Source organism: Tiliqua scincoides, chromosome 3 (assembly GCF_035046505.1).
Source record: "Tiliqua scincoides isolate rTilSci1 chromosome 3, rTilSci1.hap2, whole genome shotgun sequence".
Taxonomy (NCBI): Eukaryota; Metazoa; Chordata; class Lepidosauria; order Squamata; family Scincidae; genus Tiliqua; species Tiliqua scincoides.
In genome coordinates this window covers 134,903,570-134,929,589 of record NC_089823.1, presented here as the reverse complement: position 1 = coordinate 134,929,589, position 26,020 = coordinate 134,903,570, and the positions used below count along the sequence as shown (strand labels likewise).

The 26,020-nt window shown below is 45.4% G+C and overlaps 1 protein-coding gene across 3 annotated transcripts; it reads left to right on the top strand.

The window, feature by feature from the left end:
* Positions 1-1,021: 1,021 nt before the first annotated feature.
* On the top strand, positions 1,022-22,559 carry LOC136643925 (dual specificity protein phosphatase 13B-like). 3 transcript variants are annotated; one of them, XM_066619351.1, is made up of 4 exons: positions 1,022-1,135; positions 15,906-16,100; positions 16,510-16,730; positions 20,966-22,559. In XM_066619351.1, exons 2-4 carry the CDS (start codon positions 15,907-15,909, stop codon positions 21,187-21,189), a joined length of 639 nt encoding a protein of 212 aa, XP_066475448.1. In that variant the 5' UTR covers positions 1,022-1,135; position 15,906; the 3' UTR covers positions 21,190-22,559. The 3 variants fall into 3 exon arrangements, with proteins under 3 accessions (XP_066475448.1, XP_066475447.1, XP_066475449.1); XM_066619350.1 differs by lacking the exon at positions 1,022-1,135 and adding an exon at positions 1,163-1,340; XM_066619352.1 differs by lacking the exon at positions 1,022-1,135 and adding an exon at positions 5,641-5,661.
* The last annotated feature ends 3,461 nt before the right edge of the window (positions 22,560-26,020 follow it).

Sequence of the window (26,020 nt, the reverse complement as noted above, 5' to 3'; positions counted from 1 at the left end):
ATTTAGACATTAATTTGCAATGCAGTTGAAAATTAATCCATGGCTCTTAAGCAAGCATTAGGGATATGGTTTTCCACCAGAAGTAAGATGGCTTTAAAAGTACAATTTTTAAAATTTTTAAAATTTTTCACCCTAGATGTTAGTGTCATATTTTAAATGATCCCATTAAAAATAAACATACTCTAAATAAAATCCCTCAATGAAAATACTATATGATATTTATGGTATTTGGTGAGAATGAGATCACAGACAAGATGTTATGATTCCTTCCCCCAGCAGATGTCAGTATACATTCAGGGCTCAACAGAGGAATCAAATAAGCAGAGATAGGATGCAAAAGAGCTTATATTTGTGACTATAAGTATTTTGAATTTTTTTAAGAAGCTCCCTCAATGGCTAGCTGGTAACAGGACCAGATCCTACATTAGGAGAGGAGAGAGCTACTATAAATCACTTCCACATCCTCTAAGTATGTAAAGGGGACTCCAGCTTTGGTGGTCCCTGAATTAGTGCCCTTCTTTGAGATATTATTATGTGTTAGCCATCATCTGCCTCTGACTTAATGGATTTGTGAGAGCATTATAAAATGTAGTGGGAGGAAGCCATAGCAATCTCAAAGAAAGTTCAGAGAAAAAAAGACTCATTATACAAATTTGTCGTCTTTGTTTGCAGCAATTGGATGTCTGCTTTGAATGAAATACAAGACAACAGTAAGAAAAGCTTTTAACCAGTCCAGTTTCTGTTGGAACAAGCATATGCATTTGTTTGTTTCAAACCCTTCCCTATGGTAACCCTCACCTACGGTAACAGGTAACTGGGGCAAGCTCTCTAATGGTGTGAGTCAGAATGAAGCACAATTGAAGCTAATCGTGCCAGCTCAGAATCCTTTCCCATCTGGGCACCTCTCCCTTCCTGACCCAGCTGCCTTTCACTTTCAAAGGCTTAAAGTTTGCTATCATGCGGATGCAGATCGCCATGTCAATCATGGGTTATAATTAACACAATCAAAAATAGCATTTGAATAAACCAAATACAGCAGACGGGGTAGGGAAGCTGTTGTGTAACTACCAGCCTAGGAGGAAGTGCCAGAGGAGTGTCATCATCTAAAACCGTCAACAGATCTGCTACCCAAAAGGCAAGTACTTTTGAGCTTGTTTACAAATGGATACCCACTGAATTTCTGTGCGTGCACTGGGAAACACAATGTTTATCGCAGGAGCCGTTGTACAACAGCAGCAGCTGCACGCTGTGTTGTGTTGTTTGTTGTTAAGGATATGCTGGAAGAGCCAGCTCTGGCACTGTCTGCTCTTTCCACTTCAAATGGTACAAAGTACAACCAGGTGAGAATGGGGCGACTTGGCTATAAAATGGAAATCCAGCAGGGTTTGTGCTGTGGATGCTCTCTGAATGCACGAAGCAGAATTTGATTGAGTTGAAATGTTGTAGTTTGAATGGTGGGCTGCCAAATGGAAATGCAGGATCTGAGTGAGAATTTTGCATATTCACAACCTGATTTCAGCACCGATTAGAAAGTAAGAGTACCTGGCAGATTGCAGGAGAATTCATCAGTATGTTTCTATTTTGTATTGGAAAGAAAAAGCACAGGTGAGCACTTTTATGAGTGAGCTTTCTATAACCTTTAAGAGAGGATCATTAAAGTATGTTGTGGTATTGAAAATAAAGGCTTTGACAGTGATTGGCTGAGCTGCCTTAAGGTCAAAAAGGGGCAGAACAAACAGAAGGTCTGTGGCTGCCATTGGTTAAGATCCTAAGAAAGGAATGGAGCAGGAAGAAGGAAAGCAAGGTCAAAGAGCCTGGAAGAGGAATGGGCAGGGGCTGATAAGGCAGCAGGGTCTAAAGTGGGGAAGGAGTTGGGAAAAGGAGGTTGGAGTAAGGTAGGAGGGCAGGAGGGGCAAGGATAACCAGAGAGAAGGAGAAAAACTGGGAGGAAAATGAGCAGAAACGAGAGTAGCTACAGTGATGAGAGAGGCTGGCATTCTCATGCTTATTTGAAAGAAGCCAGCTATTTGGCTGCAGCCCTTTAGTATGCTTTGAATTTCAGAAATAATAATTTGGTAAGCTTTGCATTTTGAAGGCATATCCCAAATCTGGCAATTTGCTTGGAATGTCAGTGTCACTTTTTGAAATCCAAGGTTTCCAAATTTGAGATTTATTTTTAAACAGATTTCTTACATGCAAGCTTGATATTTGGGGATCCAAGCAAGAATTTTCCCTACAACTTTCCTTCAGTTCTAGATATACACGCACAAATCCATGCACATGCAAGTGATAACCTCAGGGGTTGTGTCTCAGTGAATATTTAGATAGAATATTCAGGCAGGAAGGGCATTCACCAAGGTTTCCTCTGGGTCAGGGAACTTTTGTTCCCTTTTCCAGGGTGTAAGCCTCCATCACACTGGGTGTCTACTGGTGCAAGTCCACATTGATTGGGGCAGTGGATTGGGGCCCAGGAAAGGGGTTGGGATTCAGCGGCTGCCGCTGCTGCTTCTGAAACCACCCCCTACTCAAACCAGATCCTTCACCTCCACCCCATCACCTCCCCGTTCCCCCCTCCCTCTGCCTTATTGCCACCTCATTCCACCCTCCCACATCCCATTCTACCCTTCCCCCATACCATCCAGCCTCCTTGGGCAACTTACCTGCCTTGGCAGGATTAAGGGGGTCCACCAAGGGGAAGACTCCAGCCTTCCTGCTGGTTCTCTGCCAATGCTCCCCTCCGTGCACTGTCAGGGGGCAGGATTACAGCTGCTGTGAGGCTGTTGACACTGGCAGAATGCTCATTCTGCCATTGGGGCTGCCCGGTAGGATTCTCTGTAAACTTATGAAAGCAGGCATGGTTTACAGGTATCATCTTATGGATGTAGATAAACTAAGAACGTGATGCTCAAACTAATTTCTGAAAATTATATAGCAGCAGCCAATGCTCTTTGTGTGTATGCTTGGCAAGCATCTCATATGTTCTGCTTCTCTGAGCACTTGATGCTCTCTGACTTCTGAAAATATTGCTTTGTGCAACCTACTTCCCCAAGCACTTGAAAGCACTGGCCATTATAGGGTCAGTTTTCTTGTGAGGAGGGAGTGCCGATAAGTGACGCTCCTTTTCCTAATATACCATTTATTTACAGATCTGTGCTGAGCAGCACCCAGAGAGACAGTGCTAGTCTTTAAAGCAGCATCAGTTGCCCCCAAACAATTGGGTCTGCCCCACCTACAAAACCATTTTTTTTCAATTCTCATCCAAGTGAGAAGAGAATATCTTGAACTGCAGTAGTTATCAGTTAGCTGAAATCAAAGGTCATTAAACAAGTATGTCCAGCTACAGCCCACTGCTGGAGGAAGAAGGGGGCTGCTGCTTCCATGGTCCTTTTCCAACTTGCTCTCAGCTAGTTGGAAGAGGAGCAGAGCTCCCAGTGGAGCAACAGCCTAGAGAACGCAGCAGACAGAAGGGCTGAGGGCTTGTCCATTCACTGACCCCTCAGTTGTGCAGCTCCATATGACCATTTTGGGTCACTTCATGAAAAGGCCAGCCTTGCTGCAGCATCACAAAAATGGAGATTCTTCGTTCACACAAATGCTTAGAACCTCTGTAGTCACATACACTGCTATACTATTTTGTTCAATGAACCAAAGGTGACTGGGAGAAGCAATGCCTGGATTATATGGGGAACACTAGAGGGACCTTAATGAAATTCACGAGACAAGGGGTGTCCAAAGTTTTTGGCAGGAGGGCCACATCAGCTGTCTGACACTGTGTCGGGGGCCGGGGGGAGAAAGAATTAATTTACATTTCAAATTTGAATAAATTTACATAAGTTTACATAAATGAATATATTAAAGACGAACTTATATGAATGAATGAAGGTCTTGCAATAGCTCAAGGCCTATAAAAGGCCTTGCAGAAAGCAAGGCCAGCCTTTCCTTCACTGCCACTGCTGCATCACAGATGTGAAAGAGCAAGTAGTGGAGAGAGCTCTCATCCCACAGCTCACATGAGAGGTCAAACAGTTGCCCTCACACTGAGAGAAGTTGCGTTGGACCAGTGCGGGCTTCAACAAATCTCCAGAGGGCCAGAGGCTCATTGGAGACTGGGGACTCCCTGAGGGCCGCAAGTGGCCCCCGGGCCGGGGTTTGGGCACCCCTGCACTAGACCAACCACTTGTTTCATCTCAATTTTAGCCAAATCATACCACCTGAATCCTAAGTGAAGTAGCTAAAGGGCCATTACAAAACATCAGGGGACCAAGTGTCCTTTGCCTCCCCATAACTGAAACCCTGGAGAGAAAGAGGAGAGCAACCTCCTAAATTTCACAGAGAAGGAATTTTAAAGGGGGGGAAGCCAAAAGTGGAGTGTATCTTATGAATGAGTGGTAGCTGCAAAAAGCACTATTTGGAGGGGGCATGGCCAAAAGGATGTGCATGAAAGTGTTTTCTTATGCAGTTACTTCAAAGCAAGGGAAATCAAGGATCTGATGGACTGATCTCACCCACGAAGCCCATCCAAGAGGCACTGTCCTCATTCTCAAATGACTTCATTCACCCTCAGTGCCACTGACATATTATCAAATGGCTGCACAGAACTGAAATGTCACAACATTCGCTACCTGATTTCTGATTAATATAGTTGGGAACACATAGTGAATAGAAAAGAAGACCCGAGTAAAGGAGAAAGGCCCTGCAGCAGCAGCAGCAGCAGATCAGGCCTGTAAAACAGATGTGAAAAATGATGTGTTTTGAGAGATCAAGAGTTTCTATGGAATATTTCAACCCCCTGCAAAGTGCATCATTCATGTGGGTGAAAATTTGGCACAGTTCTAAAGAAAAGACAGATTGTTTCTACATGTAGGAGTTCAGAAGAGGAGAAATGTGCACACAAATATGACAGTGTTTTGAAGATCCATAATACCTGGTAACTACACCATTAAGCCTCCAGTCCAGCTGAACATCTTAACTCAGACAAGTCTGAGATGTGTGAACATTCGTCAGTGCAATAGAGCACTTGGATTACAAAATTAACATTTAGGTGGTGCACTGTCTACTCTACAGAAATTAAATGTAAATAATAATACTGCCTACTAGTTCCTTGGTCCATTTCAAATGTCTGAAGCACTTCCCATACATTTTCTCAGAAGCCCTTAGGACAACCTCATAAGGTGGGTCAGTATTATTATCCCCACCTTGCTGACGGGACACTGCAGCTGAAAGAGAATGGCTTACATAAGGACTATTTAGTGAATTCATGGCTGAGATGGGATTTCAAATCAGAGACTTTGTGGCGCACAGCCTGAACCACTGCGCTGAAGTCCTCTACACTTCCAAGTTCTGAATTCCCCTGTGATAACATCACACTGGCAAACTACCCTGAGTATTAAAGCATAGGAACTTCATCACAACTCCAGCCAAGAAAAACAAAATGGAGCTGGTCCTTATGATAGATCTGCAAGGCTTTATTTTGTCCACTTATAGCTCACTTTTATAGCATGGGCCACCATGGGAACTAGTGTTCTGACAGTAGAATGAGGTTTATGGCCATCGTAAATGGTCTGCTGGCAGTGCGCAGACCCACACGGTACCAGCCCACCAGTGGTGAGGCTGGAGAAGTTCTGCACACGGTGGCAGAAACTGGAGCAGCCGCTGAACCAGGTAGGTCATCTGGGAGGGTGGAATGGGGAGGTGGGTGATCTGAGGAATGCAGAAGGTGTATTGGGGAGAAGAGGAGGTGGCACACAGTACAGGCAACTTGCACCAGGTGCTATCTCCTCTGATAGTGGCTGGTATGTCCACTTTCTCTCCTTGGACCCAGTGGCAGTCAGGGGGCTTACAAGGAGATACTACTATGACTACTGCTACTACTACAAGGAGAAAATACTTCCCCTTACCTCTCCCAAGCCTCCCTATCTTTGTCTCCCCCCCCCCCCCCCAGGATGTAGTGCAAGCCTTTTTGGCATGGCTGCATCAGGGGGGAGGATATATTGGGATGTTATTGAGGTGCAGAACCTTCCTTCCTCCTATTTTTGTTGTTATCAGTTGCCTTCCAATGTCAAGGAGGGTCTACAGCTTAGTGACAGAGTACCTGCTTTGCATGCAGAAGGTCCCAGATTCGACACCTGGTAGTGCTGGGAAAGACCACACACAGCAACCCTGGGGAGCCACTTCCAGCCAGTGTAGACAATCCTGAGTTGGATGGGCAAGTGATCTGGCCCTGTGGGAGGCTGCTTTGTGTGTTCATCTCCCATTCGTTCCACAGCTTCCTTTCAGTACTTGCCACCACCTCGGTTTTGCCCTTTGCTATACCTTTCTACGGCTGCCTCTGATGTAGGAAACAGAAACTGTCAGTTGCAGGTCTGCCTTTGAGACACAGGTAATTATTATGTGCATCTGTTAGTACAATCTTGGCTTCAGTAGGTGGAAGGCAGGCTGCCATCACTGTGATAAATTTCCTGATTTCTCTTTCCCTAGATACCAAGCGTTTACCGCTGCTAATTTTTTTTAATCGCACACTGTCTTAATCGCTGCCGCACAAAACTTCCTAGCAAATACATCTCATAAGATTGAAATATTAAGGAGTCGAGCAATTATTCAGGGGAAGCAAAACACAAGCAGTGAGGAAGAAATCAAACAGCGGTTCATTTTTTTTCCTCCTTTCCTGAGCCTAGAGAGACAGACTGCCTGTGCTTTACAGATTTATAGCACAGAATTGCTTAACCGCAGTGATGGAAACCAAAACAAGAATATTAATAATATGGCACCAGGGTCTCTCGTGTTACATCTCTTTCCCATACTTCAGGTATGTGCAATTCCCATTAGTGTTGCCGGCATCTGTGTCCTTCCTCGGCTGGGATGTAGTTTGACGGTCTTGTTCTAGGTTAGCCAGTGATCTGGTCTCTGGAGAAACTGGCTGCTGAGAGGAGTCACCTGACTTCTTGTGGCTCTTGAGCCTGGCAGCAAGAGAGTCTGGCTCTTTGAATTGGTCTCAGCTCAAACGCAAACCCCAGCTTCCTGAACTTTCCTGGGCCTTGCCTAATGCAAATAAAGCCATACCTAAATGAACAATACCATCAGTCATTGCTTCTAAGGCTATTTAAACAGAGCTAATATTTTATCCAGAAATGTGGTAAACACTGACAGGAGAAAGGATCAAAAGCCCAGCTCATGTTATGTACCAATAGTTGGGTCCACCCTGGGCTGTGCACACTCCATGTGAAAAAATTGATATTCTGTACTTGGGCAGTTCAGATTCTGTCATAAAATGTGATTATATCTGTGACCTCTGCATGATGCACATTGGCACAATTTCTTCTGCCTTTGCTAGTGCTGCCAAATACTAAATGGCATTGCATGTCAGCTATCAGATACTGTCCAGTATCCAATAATGAAATCATGGACTGTCAAATATCAAACATCCAGAGAATATAGTATTTGCATTTAGAGACTACAGGTGTGCCCGGTATTTGCTGGGGTTCCATTCCAGACTCCTCCATGGATACCTGAAACTGTGCATACTGGAGACACCTTTGTAAAGATAGGGGAAAGTTTAAAAAAATCTTGGTAAAGCAAAAATTTTTAAAATGTTCCCCTGACTTTTTAAGAGGTGTTCCTGGTATCCATGGATAACTGAAACCGTGGATACAGAATCCATGGATACTGGGGCATGCCTGTACCTGGAAATAATGCAGCGTAACATTGGCAAAGGAAAATTTGGGAGGACGTATTTATTTGGGCCCCTGGTTTCTACCTTGAGGTTGTCACCATCTGCATATACTGGCCAGTTTTGTAGTAGTGCAGGGTGGCCAGGACCCTTTACCTTCCTCTAGCTCGGCAATTTTCAACCAGTGTGCTGCAAATGATCTGCAGGGGGAAGGTCATTTATTAGTAGGGCCATTGGGAGATGTGAGCCTCCCACTGGCAGCATGGTGTGCCTTGTCAATTGTCAAATATCGGGTGGTGTGCCTTGACAATTTTAGTGCCTTCTTAGTGTGCCATATGAAAAAGCCCCAGCTGTATCTACCTTCCTGTGCTTTCTTAGAGAGCCTCAGAGACTCTGCCTTCCTGAAGCATTGGCCTGGGCAAAGTTTCCTATGGTCCCATTGCTTCTCAGGCTTAATAATGAATTACAGCCACGGGAAGGAGCAGGGTGAGATTTCATCTATTTCACCGCATCATTTAGCTTGCACTGCAAGGATGAACTAGCTGATCCCTGGTCCCCCTGTGCTGGCTTGACCTTTGTGTTAATTTGATTATTTTTAGTGCCTTACACTATACTCAGCCTTCCTGACTGCAGCAAGCCTGTATGCTAATGATTTACGAGAGACATCTGGGATTCCATGGGGTAGCATACACATTGTGTCACCGCTATCTGAGAAGCCTCCATTGATCCATCCCAATACCCAGCAAAGCAACTGAGTGTCAAATTCCAATCAGCTTCAGTTCACAAGCCCTAATTGAACAGGTGGCTGTGACCATTCTGGAGTGACTGTATCCCGTATTGTGGGAACAAAATCAGAAACAGCTGAGATAGTTTTGTCCTCCTTGCCCACCGAGGGGAGGGGGTCCTCCATACTCTTTCCCTAACTAGCAACAGGCTGGGGAGATGGTCCCAAGGGGGGAAAGCCTGAGTGGGTAGATTTTGACACAAGATGTTCATTCCTTTCTTTCCCATGAAATGTTGATATTGATTTTGCAAGTGGCGGGTGTGACAGCCATCATTCCAGATTTCAAAAGTGGGAGCAGAAATATCTCTTATCATAACTCTGCAAAATACTATGTACTCTGATGTGCTGTGCCAGTGATGTAGTGGTTAGAGGGCAGTGGTTGAGCCACAGAAATCCAGCTCCAAATTGCCACTCACCATGAAGCTCACTGGAGCATCACTAGAGCTGGCCCAAGACTTCCTGGCACTTGAGATGGAATGTTCAATGCTGCCTCCCTTACCTGGGAATCCTGGGTGCTGTAGGCTTATACTATAGTCTTTCGAGACTGAAGGTTGCCAACCATTACCTGGTGATGGGCCCACCTCTGCCCCTCTGGCACCCACAGCTCCACATTTCTGTTTTGCCCCTTTTCCTTTTCCAATCCAGTGAGCGTGAGGACCACCACCAGTGGAAGCAAGCAAGTGGACCAAAGTGCGTGCCCCTGCCTGTCTGCTACCTGAGGCAACTGCTTCATTTGGCCTCACGGATGGGCCAGCCCTGACCCTGGGCAGTCATCATCCCTCAGCCTAAGCTACATCAGAGCTATAAAGCTAAAGCTATTTAGCTTTAGCTATAAAGCTAAAAAGGACCAGGAAAGAACCCTCTATGCTGCCCTGAGCATCTTTGAGGAAAGGAATGTAAATCAGTACAATTCCTAAATTAATTGCAATCATCAGTAAGGTTTAAAGTTCCACCCTAGGATATATTCAAGATTGCTTTGTCATTTAAACTCCAGACAAATGGCAAAACAAACCCCAGTGCACTTCAGCAGTATTTGCTATGAGAACTTGATTACATTTCAGAATAACTAATGTTACCAACACATGTTGAACAGTCCCCTTTATTTGAAAGAAAAAAGGCAAAAAAGGATTTGTCCCTTTAGCATGCAAACCTAGCACAGTGCCTCATTTCATTGTACATTGCTCAGAGTAAGGAACCGAGAGAGATACAAGTTCTTCTGAAGGATACAAGTTCTTCTGAAGGATAATCACATGCAGCCTGAAACATGGGAAGAAGGGGCATTTCTCCATCCATCTCCACCCTTGGTAGCTGCATTTCAATACATTTTTATATGCCCCTCCAACTGCTCAGTGTCATTTCCAGGGCATCCCATTTTATCCTCACAGACCAATTAGGAAGGTAAGTTGGATTTGGAAATCTCAAAATGTTGCTCTCCCTTTCCATGGCCCTGGTCATTTCCTTCCCTCCAAACATTGGAACACACATTTCCCCACATTTTCTCCTTTCCAGCACACTGGAATGACTACAGCTATTTAGGACTCCAGAGCAGGACCAAGCCAAGAGCCAACTGGTCCAAGGTTACCCACTGAGCTTCAAAATTGAGTGGGACTGTGAAACCAGCTTTCCCTGGTTCAGCTCAAATGCTCTTCTTATACATCACATAGCTGTCCTTCTGAAGCATTACTGCTCTGTCAAGTTGTGAACTCTGCGCAAAGTCGGTGGTTTGGCTGTGAAGGCTTAGTCACGCACTTTCACATGCATGCCCAACAGAGCACCAGTCAAGCTGCTCAGGCTATCCTGAGGTACCCTCCAAACATGCATGAACTGAGGAAGGCATTTATACATTGCTTCCACTGTTATCCCCTATAATTTTTGTCTACCTTGAGCTGCTGCCAGGTCAGCCAACAGGCCCTGTGGTTAATCAGGCAATAAAAAGAATGGCATGCCTGAGAAGCCAGGCATGCAGTGAAAGATGGCTGCCCCATTGCTCACTGAATAGCAACAGATGAAGTTCACTCAGCTTTGTATGTCATGGCATTTTAACAGGTCTATGTCAAAATAGCGACTTACAGAGAGTAGGTTTGCCACAGGCCTGGGCTTTAAACCTGAAAGTCCTTTAAAAAAAAGTATTCCCCCAGGAATTCCTCATAAACAGTCAAACTTCAAGATTGAGGCCAGCTTTAATAGGGTGACTTTGCAGGCCAACTACAGGCATATACATGCCTCCAGGGCCTCACAAACCACATGAATTGGGTTCACATGGCTTTTTACAACCATACGTAGACATTCCAATGGCGATTAGGGCCAGCACAGGACGTGGCTCCAAAAGTGATGGGGATGGGGAGGTTTTGCTCAATGTCAGTGCTAGGTAATGGGTGATTTAAAAGCATTTCCATTTTAATGAATTCACATGTGCAAATGAACAAGAATTTATTTCTGGAAGAGGTGCCAATCTTGGCTGAGGGTCAATTCACATTATCACTACTAATGAGAAGTCAGCTTGATTTGTTCTTCTTTTGTAGATATGTGCAGGATCGTCTTGTGATATCAGCTACTCTCAGCTGCTGAGCTGTTCTGAAGTGTCACTGATGAAAGGGTGGCCTGTATGATACTTAGGCTCTCCCACATTTTGAAAATGTTATCAAGATCTACATATTTTCTGTCACTTGCAGCTAATGAATTCCTAAGTGAGAAAAAAGTGCTTATTTCAAGTCATGACCTGCTTAATGACGTCACTTCCTGTTTAATGACATCACTTTTGGCCCTCAGCAGGCATCATGGATGCTAATCAGGCTGCTGTATGAAATGAGACTACCCCTAGGTTAGGTAGTTTGCAGGGTAGTCACACAGACACCTTCCCATGGCTGCAAATCCTTTAAAATAGCACAATCCCATTGATAGACTGTTACATAGTTTACCCATGTGTTGTCTAATCTGACCCTTTTATAGAAATGCTTACCCAGAGGCAGTGTGTTTACGGAGCATGAGTTCATGCCTAGACAGCAACTGTTACCCTGCACATGCCCAATCATGTCTGATCTTGGAAGCTAAGCAGGGTCAGGCCTGGTCAGTACTTGGATGGGAGACCACCTGGAAATACTGGGTGCTGTAGGCTTATACCATAGTCTTTCGAGACTGAAGGTTGCCAACCAGTTCATGCCTAGAATCTCAAAAGATAGGTGGGGTTAATCCATCTATATTACAGAAGTACATCAGTTTCCAACCATTTCAATGACTTCCTCCAAAGGATTCTTGAAATTGTCATTCAAGATTCCAATCTCCCTTCACAGAAGTACCATGCCCAAAGTTCCCTGGAAAGAATTACTGTTAAACTAGTTGAAGGGTAGATAAATATGCCATCAGAGCAGCCAACCATAAGTTGAAAATATGAGCTTCAGGCAAACAGATGTAATATTGCCAGCATTCATGCTTACTTTGGCCTTCACTAGATATTTTGGATCCAAATTATGCCTAAGTAGCAAAAGTACCTTGCTCAGAGTACCTTGATTGATGAGAGGTCAGGTAAAACATGTGCTTCCTTACCTCGAGGCTGCAACAGTGCTGGAATGTTGGATAGGACTGGGCCCTGTGACTGTTCACACTGCAGAAGTGTGCAACTTGTCAAAATCTGACCCAATTCAAATGATCAAACTAGAGGCAACAGGCCACTGATCCAGGTACTGAACTGTAGATGTGCCACAATCACAGAGAAACCAGGAGACATGATGGGGAAGGGGGGGCTACCTGATTTTACCAGCAATCGGCTGCATGAGTGCAAGGGACCATCCTATTCCCCTGCAACCCTTCCCCAAGTGCTTTGCTCCTTGCTCTGCGCACTTCTCAGATCAAAGCTTGGCTGACGGGGGGAGCACTTGAGGAGAGAGGCTGCAGAGGGGTAACAAATGGGTAGGGAGAAAGGTTCAGTAATCTCACTCGGGCATTCTTTCTGCTGTTAAAAATCAGACACTCTAGCCCCTCACTTTCTACATGACTGCAATAGATTTGAATTCAAATACGTGCATCTGCTGCTATCACATTGAGCTTGCCCCACAGTCTCACCTCTTGAGACTCCAAGTTCAGTTTTACATCTAGCTGGGCGCTTGTGGTTCAGGAGAAGCTCCTCTAAAATTTATCCTCCAACTTCCCTCAAATCAAAGTTTGCCAAAACATTCAGCGATCCCGATGAACACTCAACTTTCAGCAGTAATTCAACAGCACTTTCAAAATGGAGCACAGCCAAAACGAAATTTGCCAGACAGTTTTGCAGCAGCTTCAGTTACAGAGTCCCATCTTGGAGCAATTGCTCTGCCAAATATTTCACCCTCTTCAAAGGAAATACAGACTGAAAGGGGGGAGAAGAACGGTTTGCAATAACTGGCCGCCAGTCTTTCCTTTGCCTTGCCTGCCAAGAGCAAAAGCAGGCCCTGGGGATTTCTCTTCCTCCAGATGATGACTTCAGCAACACCTCGCACCAGAGAAGAACGCAACTCCCTGAGCAAGTTTAAATGTTTGTGTTTCCTTGCAAATGTTGATGACATCATTGACACACAAGGACTTGAACTCCACTCTTGGCATGCAAAAGTCCTTCGGGTGACTCTTACACCAGAGATTCTGCTCTGATTGATATCTATGTAACAATGGCTGTAATTAAAGGATTGTAAAGTGGGGTCTAAAATGTACGGAGAGTAAATTCTTAATAGACAAGCCTTAATTAAGCAATTCCCCCGTCACCCCACATACACACAGGATAATGTTGATTTGTAAACCCACTGGATCTGTTTAACTGATGCATTGAACCAGTAAAATTATTAAATTAGCTTGTAAAATCTGTAATTGGGGCAGGATAAATGCACCCAGTTATAAAAAATTTAAGTTTTCAGCAACACAACAGAAAATCACAACTGCTTGTTGCTGGCTTTGTCAGATGCCATTCAAAACAACTGCTGAAAACTCTAGCTGGAATGTTGTGTTGTGCCCCATGCTTGCAGCAGACTTAAAAAAAATCCTTTCATTGAGGCACTGTCTGTTTACGTAAATTTAATAAAAGAATATGTACACCAAACAGACACGGCAGGTATTTCTGCTCCATCAATTTCAAGACCCACCCAAAATTGGCTCACAACCCATTGATGGGTCCTGGACCCACAGTTTGGGAACTGCTGGGCTACATCAACATCACAGACTTCAGTTTACAGGTGGGCAGCCCAATCCTAAGCTGCCCGGTTTGCAGGGCTGCCACAGTACAGAAAATGGTTGCCGCAGCATCCTAAGTGCAACTGGGCAGCTTCCAGCAGCTTCTCAGGGGAAGGGAACGTTTGTCCTCTTCCCTCAGGTAAAGCAAGTAGCCCCGCAATGGGGCTACTTGATTCTGTGGCAGCCCTTGGCCACCCAGCCAGACATGGTGCTCAGGATATGTTGGAGTTCAGCTCCATCAGTCCTGCCTCCCTCCCACACCACTCCCTCCCCAGCACACCTCCTCTCCACTCTCTCCCTGCCCTCCCTCCACCTCCCCCTGCCCCAGAACACCTCCTCCCTGCCTCCCCCATGCCCCCACCTACCTCTCCACTGCCCAGTGGTTTGGGCAACCACTGAGCAGCGGAGCACTGGCCTTCAACCAGCGCTAAGCCCTGTGGTAGCCAGCATGCACTGTTTAGGATTGGGTACTTGGAAGCCCCTGGGTTCCTTCACACAAGAACCCTGGGAAATATAATCTGGTGACGGAATCTCTCCATAAAGAACACTCAGTGTCCCTGCCAATTTACACTCCCCAGGATCCTTTGGGGGAAACCATGACAGTTCACCTCTTAGCAAACTGATTCATTTTTAAGTGTAGATACAGCCCAGAAGAACCTTTCTCTTCTCTCTCTCTTCTTCTCTCTAATGCAGTCACTGAAACTGCAGCTGAAACTAGGCACACCATTACATCTGGTCACCTTATACTATAAATGCAGGTGGAACAAAAGCTGTTGTTCAAAGAGCCCTGTACTAAATTTGGAGAAGTTATTTGGATTCCAGCTGCTGGAGAGATTTTCTTACAAACAGTTGGCCACTTGAATGCCTCTGTATCCCAAGAAACCAGGAGTGGCTCAGCTTTCAAAGTCCACCAGTCCTCCTTCAGTCATCACTGGGGGCTGAGTCATTTGGCTTCTATCCCCCAAAGCACTCCTAACAATCAATAAATTATGGTTCTAGGGAGACAATCAGGTTTAAGCAGTCAATCACCACCCCAAATAATGGCCACAGTGTGTGCAGTTTATGGAAAGATGCCATAGAGGAAACAGAAACCTTTTCCTGAAATGTTGTTAGCTGGGAGAGGGGGGAATGCATCATAAGGACTCATTCCTGCAAAAGACTTGTGAAGTTGTCATAGTGAAAGCTACTTCAGAGTGCAGGTGGGGCTCACACTGCTCCCATGTGCCTCCATAGAAAACAAGTCCCTACAGAGCACTGCTGAAACTGTGAGAAAAAGGAAATGAGATGGCTCCATTTCAAATTAGGCCAGGTTCAGTTATGTCAATTGTAAAGAAATAGTTCGGTGGTAAGGTCTCCCAGAAAAAGAACATACCCCACACCACTTGGAGGTTATGAGTGGTGGCAGTTCAGGTGAAGGGACAAAACTGGCAAGACCTGGTGGGTCTGGATGCAGTTGAATGGGTGACTTGTATTGTTTTGTTATGTGAGCTATGAAGTTTACCATGTTTTTCTGCTTGTTCCATTGAGTCAGATTTGGGCCACAGTCTAGGATCATGCAAGCCCAGTAGCATTTAGGATGTTTGCACAGGCTGCTGCTGCCCACCCAGCAATGATCAGGCCCCATCCACCCACCCTATTCCCCCTTCCAAAAGTCTCTGCAGGGAGCGGGAGGCAGAGTCCAGTCTTGTGTGAAATCAGCCTGAAAACATCACCTCGTGTGACCTCCAAGCAGGGGACCCTCCCAAAGAAGAAGAAGCGCCCATAAAGTGAACTTTCTGTTGAAAAGTGATATATAATAATAATAATAATAATAATAATAATAATAATAATAGACCAGTCATTTCTCCTGAAAATCTGGAGTGGGTTTTGCCTGACCAGAATCCCCTAAGTCTGTCCTGATGTTTACTTTTGGACTGAATTCAGCAGCAACTCAAGTTTGCTGCACTTTTAAAATTTAAGTAAGATATTTTGAGTCACTGGTTAAAGTGAGAAGTAGCAGCAAAGTCCCATAATTTCTGTTACATTATATACCCACCTCCTTCAAGGAGCTCAGAAAAGCACATATGGTTCCTCCCTTTTATTCTCACGCAACCCAGGGCACTGACCATGCTCAGAGACAATATCAGTGGCCAGCTAGTGAGGTTCATGACCGAGCTGTGATTTGAGCTCGGGCACCCTAATGTGGGTCTAGCATCCAAGCCACTACGCCAAACTGGCGGTTGTAGGAACAGAGGGACAATCGCTCTCTCCTTTGCCTTTCAGAATGTCTAGGTATGCACTAAATGATGATGACCTGCTGCGCCCCCGGATAGGGAGAACTTCAAGTCTCAGTTCCAGCAGTGAGAAGAACTGTTATGAGACACCAGAACTCGGGGAGCTCCAGCGCTTACTATGGACACCCATACCTTGCCGCGGCAACGTCAATGAAGTCTGGCCTAACCTCTACATTGGAGATTTGTAAGTGGATGGGGTGGCACAGCTGACCGCAAACATTCTCCCCATTTTATACAATGCTCCTCACAAATGGATTAAGCCAATTTCCTTCTGTGAAATGGGTTTAGCCCATTTTTAAAGCCCTATTCAGAAACCAGGAGAACCTATCAACGCAGTGGATAGTGGGGTGCTGCGTATGCATGCTGGAGGTAGCCATATCTCTGTTACATCAGCTTCATTTCTCTATCACCTGCCTCCAGCTGAAGCAGAAGCCATAACTCCACAATGCCAAGTACATGAAAACCAGTAGAAAGAAAATGAAATTGAATGTGGGCAAGCTAATTGAGCTTGAGACTCCCCAATGACGTATTAGAGTAAGTAAAGTTATTAGAATGCTAATTAATATAAATATCATCCAACATTTTTTTTTCAGATATATAGCTCGGGACATAGAGCAGCTACGTCGAATGGGCATCACCCATGTAGTGAATGCGGCTGCTGGAAGGTTCCACATTGACACTGGAGCCAAATTCTACAAAGATCTGCCAGTGGATTATTATGGAGTCGAAGCAGATGATGATCCAAAATTTGATCTCAGCATTTATTTCCATCCAGTTGCTAAATATATACGAGCAGCACTGAACTCTTCCAGAGGTAAATCCAATGGGCAAGACAACGCTTAGGCAAACGTTTTATGAGCAGCATACAGGTTGACATTGACCATGTGATGTAGGTGGGTACAGGATTGGATTGGAGACCTGGGATCAAATCTCCCTTTTAGCCATGAAAAATGCTAGATGGCTTTAGAGGAAATGGCTTTAGATGGCTTCCCATGAGGAAAAGTAGGATATTATATTCTGGTCTAAGGGTACAGTTTATGCATTAGGTGTAAGGGATCCTTGGTATAAATCCAAGAAAAACCCAAGGAATATGGCAAGTACTCAAGAGATACAAACCACTCCTTCTGAACACAATTGCTATACTTGTTCAAGATGGGATTGGCTAGAAAATAAAAGTGACTCGTAACAATACAAACTTTAACTGTGCTTACTAGGCAAACATTGAGAAGCTTCCCAACCTAGATTTTTGTCTTTTCCGAGTTGGGCAGCCCAATCCTATCCGGCACTGGCGCAGCGGGGCTGCATGGCCCATCCTGTATCCAGCACTGGTCAGGAGCAGGCTGGAGGTCTCCTCCCTGACCCAGTGTAAAGCCCTGGCCTAGCCAATGGGGCTTCCCAGATCTGTACCAGCCAAATCGCTGGCACAAGTCCAAGAAGCCCCATGTCAGGGAAAAGGCTCACGAGGGGAAATAGCATATGGTGGAGCTCTGCCAATTCCCCCCTTCCCAGGCTTGCTCCCCACCCCATTTGCCCATCCACTACCCAGAAACATCCTCTCCTCCCCCTCCCTCTGTTCCTGCGGCATACAGAGTAGCTTTTACCTGCTCCAGCGACCGTAGCTCGGCATTCAGCAGGATGGCGCAGGCCTTTCTGCATGAGCTGCTTACTCTGAGTTTCAAAAATTGACTTATGGCACTTTCAGAACACCCAGCACCAGTATGGTGGCCATTATGCAAGTGCTACAAATGAATAGAATTGTGCCATGAACAGGGCCTATGAGAGGAATTTTATCAGGGGTTACAAAGTTTCTTCAAGGCCCCTTCCCAAAGGGGGAGGGGCTCAATGGGGGCAGCAGAACGGGGAGGCAAAATAGGGCAGGGGGAGGATGCTGACAGCCGCAATAGTCTTTGAAGCCGAGGTCTACTAGGCTTCTTGATACAGAGCCCAGGTCTACCTGATATGCAGCATGGGCAATTAGATAAAGTAATATGGAAAACCAAACACACTCCTCAGTCTCTGTAAAATCTTTGAAATATAGAAAATTCATTGCAGAAAATTAGCATCAGTATATTTAGGCTCACACTAGAATGAACCAAATAAACTTCTGCAGCAGCTGTAACCCCACAGCTGGGTCTATACACTCCTTATGGGATCCACAAGCCAGAGAGCTACTGTAGCAGGCCAGGTTCCTCCCAGATTTGACTCTGTGTTAAGGAAAGTCATGGATGCGTTCCTGGGCTCAATGTACATGGCTTGCAGCAGCGGTTAACACTGGATGCATTGCACCTGGCTGTGCAGGCAGCGAGTTCAGGTGAGATAGGAAAATGTCAGATCCCAGGAACTTTCTGGTCCCCCCCCTTTGGCTCCTGGGCCACCTTTCTGACCGTGGGCCCGGGTACAAATTACCTCCTTTACCCCCCTCTCCTAGGCCCTGGCCATGAATATAGCCAGCTCACAACATTTTTCAAAATGCCAACATTCACTATCTCCATTATGTTGCATTTCAAACATGCAGGGCTACACACACAGTTTGAAATCTGAAATATTATATTCAGCACACTGGAGTTTAGATTTCAATAAAGCTACAGCCTGAACTCTGACCTTAAAAGTCTATAGGTTTGTAGAGGCTCGTTAGACTCAGAACTTGCCTAGACATCTTTGCTTGTCCCTTCTCGTATAGCTATATTTAGGGACGGACTCGGGTTTCTTTTCATGCCACTGATGGGAGATGGCACACAGATCCCAGAGGAGTTAATCCTCCTCTGACCCAGCTACTCAGGAACACTCTCTGAGCAGGTGGCTGTGATGTCATTGTTCACCAAAATTGTGGCTGCATCTTTTTGAAACAAATGCATTGCAAGAGAGAGTGGATAGAAGATAAAAGATAGTCACCCAATTCCAAAGGAAGACATATGGGTGCAAATGGATAGTACTGTATATCTATTTCACTAGGCTAAAAAGTCAATCCAGGAGCCAAGATATTTGCCAATAATTTGTTTCGAAGGGGTTGGTAGTCTACAGTCTACTATCTTCCCCTGTGTCATTCCACACACCAAATCAGTTTGTAATGTACACAGTGTCCCCCTGGGGCTGCACACATGCAGTCTCAGCCCCTGGATCAAACACATTAGCTTGGGGAAATGTGCATGCAGCATCTATTTAAATGGACAGTTCTTCCTAATGGAGTGGAATGACCATCTAAAATACCTGCATTAACATACAAGATAGGTGGCAAATGCACACTCAGTGGGCTTGCTTGTAGTTAGGGGTGCACGAATAAGTGAGCTTGACTTCTTCCTTGTCTTCTATGAAGAGAATCAAGGTGGGCAGTCCACTTGATTCTGCTCACAGACCCAACATACTTGCAACCTGTTCTGGTCCCAAAGAGAAAAAACTTACTTCAGAGGCAAAGTGAACAATTCTCTGTTTGGCCAGGATTATAAAGAGTATGTTCAAGGAAAATAACTGGGCAGCCAGAATAGCCCCAGTTCCACATGCTCATGTACAGGACTTTGGCTAGTTCATCTGTGAAATGTTGGATGATATAAGCGTATTCTTGAAGACACGCGATACTAGGGGTTGTTAAAGTCAAGCAGGTGCGATTCAGTAGTACAGGAGTTGCTGGAAAAATCCTCTTGCAGCAGACGTTTGTCTTTTACCTGAAATGTCATTATCAACCAGCCATGTGTATCTGTGGATTTGTATCATTCTTCCCTGTCTGGAATAGCTAAACCTCTCATATTGGGTAGCCAAACCAATCTGTCAAGGTGAAGGGGTGAGATGGAGTGGCCAGATGGGCTCCACTCCCCCATTCAGGTAATTGTATGACACCATGAAACCTCAGCGACTAAAGTCTGAGCACTGGGATGCTTATGTATGTGGCTGTGAAATCTAATGTTGGCACACTCATTTACTGCCTAATAAGTGCAGGGACCAGATTCCATAGACAATGCAAGTAGTTAGTGATAAGGACTGTAATCCTAGCTAGATGCAGCAAGGAATTATTTTATTTTGCTTTGTTACCTTTTTTCACTCCAAGTCAGCTTTTTCTAACTTCATTGGTTTAGTGATGTGATGCATTGGGGATGTATGCTTTGTCTTTAGTAGAATCCAAGTTCCAAACCTGCCAGCCATTACTAGTTACTCCACCTAAGTTGGTCAAACTTTTCTTTGTGTCCATCCAGCTGAGTTCAAGCATTTTCTATCAGCCTGCTTGGACTTTTTCCTACCCCACTTTGCCCCATTTGTTTTAATCCTCTTTCTTCTGGATTTTTAATAAGCTACTTTTTTAAACTTTAGCCTGACTAGTCCATGCCCACTGGCAATGCAGTGGGTTGTCAGTCTGCTCATTCTCAGACACTGCTATGGTTTTGGTTTTTAATACAAAACCCAGGGGTTTGGTGCTCTTTGGGGGGATTTTTCCCAGACAACCCCCTCTACCTGGTCTCTGTAGCCTGGTATGGTGGCAGTGAATAGAAACTATCAGATTTCCCCTTGTCCAGTGGCTAACCCAGGTTAAAAAAAAAAAAAAAAGCAGAGAGTAGGACAGGAGGGCATGGGCTCTAATCACTAGGTTCCACTTCCCTCAGCCTCCCTGCCTTTTCCTGGTACACTTTTCTGACAGTAGGTCTCTTGGTAAGACTCTGGGGGCCCCTTAGAAGCTACCCTATTCATTCCAAAGGAAAAATAAAATATGTAGAATATCCACAAGACAGCAGACGGGGTATGGATATAAGGTGGTATGTAGACCAGTTTGAAGTCCAAACAGGCAATTGCGTGCCTTCAATAAACATCCAGCTGTCACTGTCATCACAAGTAAGGAGTATCACAAGTAAGAAATTTTTACACTGCCCCAGATGGAAGTGAAACAATAATAAAAACAGATCTATGATTCAGATATTTCTGACATTTCCTACTGGGCTTTGCACAATTTTGACAAAGCAGCACTGACAAATATCAATACTCACCAAGTACTCTGGGTCAAGTTTCTGCCAGACACCATACAGTGTGTCATAGATATGACATGTTGTCTTTTTTCCTGATCTGCAGGCAAAGTGTTAGTTCATTGTGCCATGGGGATAAGCCGCTCAGCCACCCTTGTGCTTGCCTTCTTGATGATCTGTGAAAACAAGACCCTTGTGGATGCCCTTAAGACTGTGCGAGAACACAGGGGGGTCTGTCCAAACTCAGGTTTCCTCAGCCAACTTCGAGATCTTGACATCCGATTAACGAGTGAAAGGGGAAGAGGAAGAAGCGGTGTCTTGAAGCCGTAGACAGAGGATGCCTGCCTTGTGATCCAACACCAAGAGGAATGTGAGGAAGATACCAACCCTTGGAAGGAGCTGTACTAGTAAAAGACTCTGGATAGTGCAATAAAAAATATTTATGTATTTCTCTGATGTTAGAAACGTATCCAGGATTAAATGGGTGTCAGAAACTTGACATATTTAATTTTGTTTGAAGTGTGAAGAGGCAAGGGCATTGAAGAGGCTGTAACTGCAACAGAATAATTAAATGTGCAATACAAGATGCAGGGAAGGGGTACCAGACTAGGCAGTAGTAGCGCCAAGGAAAATTTAGTGTTTACAGAAGGTAAAAAACTGATCATAAAACCAGAACGTTATTCCATGGAACAAAAAGCCCAGCCCATTTTAAACTAGATTAACTCATTTCCAAACTTTGGATAGCAATAGTGCCAAGCACTGATGAGGCCTTACTTGGAATGCAGTTGGACTTGTCACATTTCAATAAAGATTGGAGCTGATGTAGTGAAAAACAAGAGCTACTTTGATAAGACTTCTAAAACAGAATCCATGTGAGGAAAGGCTAAATGAACAAGGTCGATTTTGGTTCAGAGTCTTGGTCTTTCAGCTAACAGATCAGGAGCCACAATGAAGTTGTGCCCCAGCCTATGGTAGGTTGTACCACTGCCATGACTACCATGTCTTCAGTCTTGATTTTCAGATGTTGTTGTGCAAAATTGCCCTCCAAAGCTTTTGTGTGTTCCATGGGAGAAAAAAAAGACAATTTGTTTTTGATTGACACAGCACATTTTAGTCCTGCCCTTCTCCAAGAAGCTCAGGGTCACAACTTCCATGTTGTCCTCATTTTATTTCCACAGCCACACAGCATAGTAGATTAGATGAGAGTTTGGGAGTCAGGATGGCCCAAGGTCGGTCAGTCAACCTCATGATAAGTGTCAATTTGATCTCCCCAGTCTAAGTCTAACACTTTAAGTAAGTACTACACCAAATTGACTTTGGAGGGGGGGGGGAGAGAGAGCATAGGAGGAAAGGATTAAGGCTACAATCCTATCCATGGTTACCTGGGAGTAAGCCTCATTGTCTAAAATGGGATTTACTTCTGAGTAGATATACCTAGGATTGCACTCTCAGTCCTCTCCCAGAGTGCTGTTTCTGTCATCTTCACTGCAGCCCTATGGGCTAGGATCAGTAGTAAAATAAAGGAGTAAAACAAAATCTGCAGGAAATGTAAAGCACAGATCTCCCATGTGTCATCTGTATCTTATATATGTACAATATTATGATCAAGTTGTTCCCACCTTTCCTACAATAATATAGCACTCACAGCAGCAGAACAAATAACCCAAACAAAAACATTAAAATAACCATATCTCTCTCTCTCTCTCTCTCTCTCTTGGCGCGCATACTACAAAAGCCCTCCTGGTTTTATCAATGTCAGTTTTATCAATGTCAGAGTCCTCTGTGCCTGCCAGCACCAGCCATAGAAGCAAACAGGAACTTCCTGCTCTTAGCTCCACCCTTGACCCATTGAAGCCCACCGACCCTGCCCCAGGACCAGAAGTTCTGAATCAAAAGTTGGCAATACTGTGAGCATCAACCTGGCTGTCATGCTTCTTCCTGCTCTGTCTGCCTTTCTGGCTGAGCTCCTTCCTCCCCATCTGGGTTTAGTGAGTTAAGTAACTTATTTGGCTGGGCTTCCTCCACATTTGGCTCTTCACATGACTGATTTATTACCTCACTTTCCTTCTGCAAATAAAGCTTCATATGCAAACGCCAGAAAGATAAATAATGCAGTACAGGCATTTAAAACACCGTGAAGACCAAACAGAAAACAGGAGGCCTTCTTCATCAACTTAAGGCCATGTATTCTCTGTTTCGATTTTTATCTCACCAGTTCTAGAAAACAGTTACCACTCCCTCAACACAGCACACTATGGGGGGGGGGGGAGACGTATTTCTCTCCATATTGCTCAAACTGGTTGCCTATCCTGACCATTAGCCCTTCTGTCACAATCTTATATTGCTCTGATCTCGAGATACTGGCAGAGCAGGTTGAGGCATTTATTACAAAGTAGTGGGTGAAGAAACAATCCAGCCCATTTCCATTGGCATAATACTAGTTAATGTAAATATTTGCAAAATTAAAAGATGCCAATTGCCTCACACTGAGGAAAAGTTTAAAAAATGAAAAAACTGCCAACAATTGCTTTTCCCAACTGATCAGGTGGTAATTCTGCAGGCCAGCACCCTGCCTCTCTCCTCCCCTCCCTCCAAGCAATCTTTAAGACTGGTGTGAATCAGGGCCAGCTGATCTCGACAGAGTATTTGTTTCAGGTTCTGAAACTAAAGGAGCACCCAGCTTTAGGCTGCAATCCTAAACACATTTACCTGGGAGTAAGTGCCATTCTTCTTTCTTCTGAGTAAACATGTATAGCTGCGGTTTTCAAACTCTCCAGGAGTTCGAAACCCGCAGTAAGTCTTTGCGGGGGCGGGTGGGTAGGCAGCGACATGATCCCCAGGATTGCGTCACTCAGGGGGCTGCAGGGACTGGGATGCACTCACCAGTCCCTGCAGCAGCCGTCCCTGTGTGTGGGGAGCCCTGCGCGAGCGCCTGCAGGGCTCACCAGGTCAGGGAAAGGGAGAATGGAGCTATCTGCTCTGCCTCCGCAAAAGCGGAAGCAGAGCGCAATCGCCCCACTCTCCCTTTCCCTGACCTGGTGAGCCCTACAGGCGCTCACGCAGGGCTCCCCGCACACAGGGACGGCTGCTGCAGGGACTGGAGGGTGCACCCCAGTCCCTGCAGCCCCATCAGAAGGGAAAGCGGAGCGATCGTACTCTGCTTCCGGTTTTGCAGAACGGGGTGCAATCACTCTGCTTTCACTTTTCCTGACCTGGGGAGCTCTGCTGAAGGTTGCACAGGGCTCCCTGCACCCCTGGGAGGCTGCAGGAGGCTTGGGCAAGTGCACCCAAGCCCCTGCAGCCCCCTGAGCGGCGCAATCCTGGGGATCGGCCCGCTGCCTTCCCCCTGTCTCCTGGCTGCCCCCGCCCCTTAAGGGGGTAGAGGTCAGGACCCACAGGCTGGGGTGTCGCAACACCCCAGTTTGAATACCACTGATGTATAGGATTGTGCTGTTAATCTATTGCTTTCCTGGATTCAACTAGGAGTTCATCTAGCTCCACAATTGGTTCCTCAGTGGCCAGCCAGATGCCTTGTGGAACTAACGCATAGGACAAGGTTTGTTCTTAGCATCTGGTATTCAGAGAACAATGGCCTCTAAGCATGGAGGCTCCATTTAACTGGAGTATGAATCTCAATTGGACTGATTTCTTCCACAGTGAGGAATTCAATCACTTTGTTTTATACAAGTATCTCGAACATCCACCATTTTGAACTGCTCATGTGCTGTATGGATGTAGATTACCCTGTACATGCCCAATCAGAGCTCAGAAGCTAAGTAGGGTCAGGCCTGGCTAGTACTTGGATGGGAGACTGCCTGGGAATACTGGGTGCTGTAGGCTTATACCATAGTCTTTCGAGACTGAAGGTTGCCAACCATGTGCCAAACTCATATTGCATTCCCACTCTGTATGGTGAAACTAAACACACCCAGTGACCATCCAGTCAAACTCACATTATGCAGCACTAGATTTAAAATAAAAAAGGGAGGCATTGTTTTTATACCAACCCATATGCTTTACTTACAGTTCATAGCTGATTACATTTTTCTTCTGATTAGGATCAGCGGCCCTAATACTTTAGGAACAGGAAACCCTAAGCAGAGGCATTATAAGGGTGGAGTCTCAGAGGCACCTACCCTGGGAGGTACACCAAGGGGAGCACGATTGCCTTGTGCTGCTTATGGTTCTCCAGGAAGAGGGGGCACTCGCTGAGGCAGCTCTTTGCCCCATTCCTTCTGCTCAGTGGAACCTCTTCAAGGGAGACTCTCCACAGGAGAAGGAACGGGGCGCAAAGCCAGCATAAGCAGCACAAGGCAGTAACATCCAAGGAGTAACAACCTGGAGGAGGAAATGCTGGTGGTTTCATGTGCCCCCCTTCTTTCTTTTATGGAGGCTCATCCTTGAAAGGGGCAGCCTTTTAAAGGGGAGCCTCCACAGGAGAAGAAATGGGAGCACAAAGCCACCAGTGCCTCCTCTTCCTCCAGGGAGAACCTTGAAGTGACATCACAATGTCATGGGGCATTATGACATCACTGCCTGGCTTCCAGGTACTCCTCTGCCCTAGGACTGTTTCCCTTGTGTGGAAGTCACACAAAGGGCCTGTGGGCATGGAACCCTGGCAGAGCACAGCCTTCTCCTTTGGTGACTGGAAAGAAAGAGAGAGTGTGAGAAGGAGGGAAGGAAACAGCTGAGGAGCACACCTCCTGCAAGGACCACAGAGAAAACAGGTAGATGGTCTTAGATTAGAGGACAATATACTGCCCTCCAGAGTCCTGCAGGTGGCACTTCATCCAAATTCCAACATTCTGCCCTGCTCTGTTGACCAGACAAGAAAAAAGTGAAGGCGCACTCCCTTCCTGACCTTGACCACGGTTTGCAATTGACTTTGGACACATTCAGAAATCAGCTGCATCTGCTATGAGAAAATCCACCACCAAAAAGTGCAGAGTGCACAACCCAAACAAAAACTTTCCTTAGAATTTACGCACTGCGAATACAGTCATGGTGACCTTTGCCATATATGTGTTGTGCATGCTGGTGTGTTCCAAGTGTGCTCTCGTTCTCTCGCTCTCAGAGACTTCCAGCTTCATTTCATGGAGCGACTTCAATTGAAAGGACTTCTCCCACTGCCAATGCAAGGCCTGCAGAAACCCAGCTGTGC

What these genes read in the sequence shown, in the direction of transcription:
- LOC136643925 (XM_066619350.1), top strand. Translation starts at nt 1,204, where the DNA reads ATGTTTATCGCAGGAGCCGTTGTACAACAGCAGCAGCTGCACGCTGTG. An exon ending in AACCTCTACATTGGAGATTT is followed by an intron (nt 16,101 to 16,509) that starts GTAAGTGGATGG and finishes TTTTTTTTTCAG; the next exon opens with ATATATAGCTCGGGACATAG. An exon ending in AGCACTGAACTCTTCCAGAG is followed by an intron (nt 16,731 to 20,965) that starts GTAAATCCAATG and finishes CCTGATCTGCAG; the next exon opens with GCAAAGTGTTAGTTCATTGT.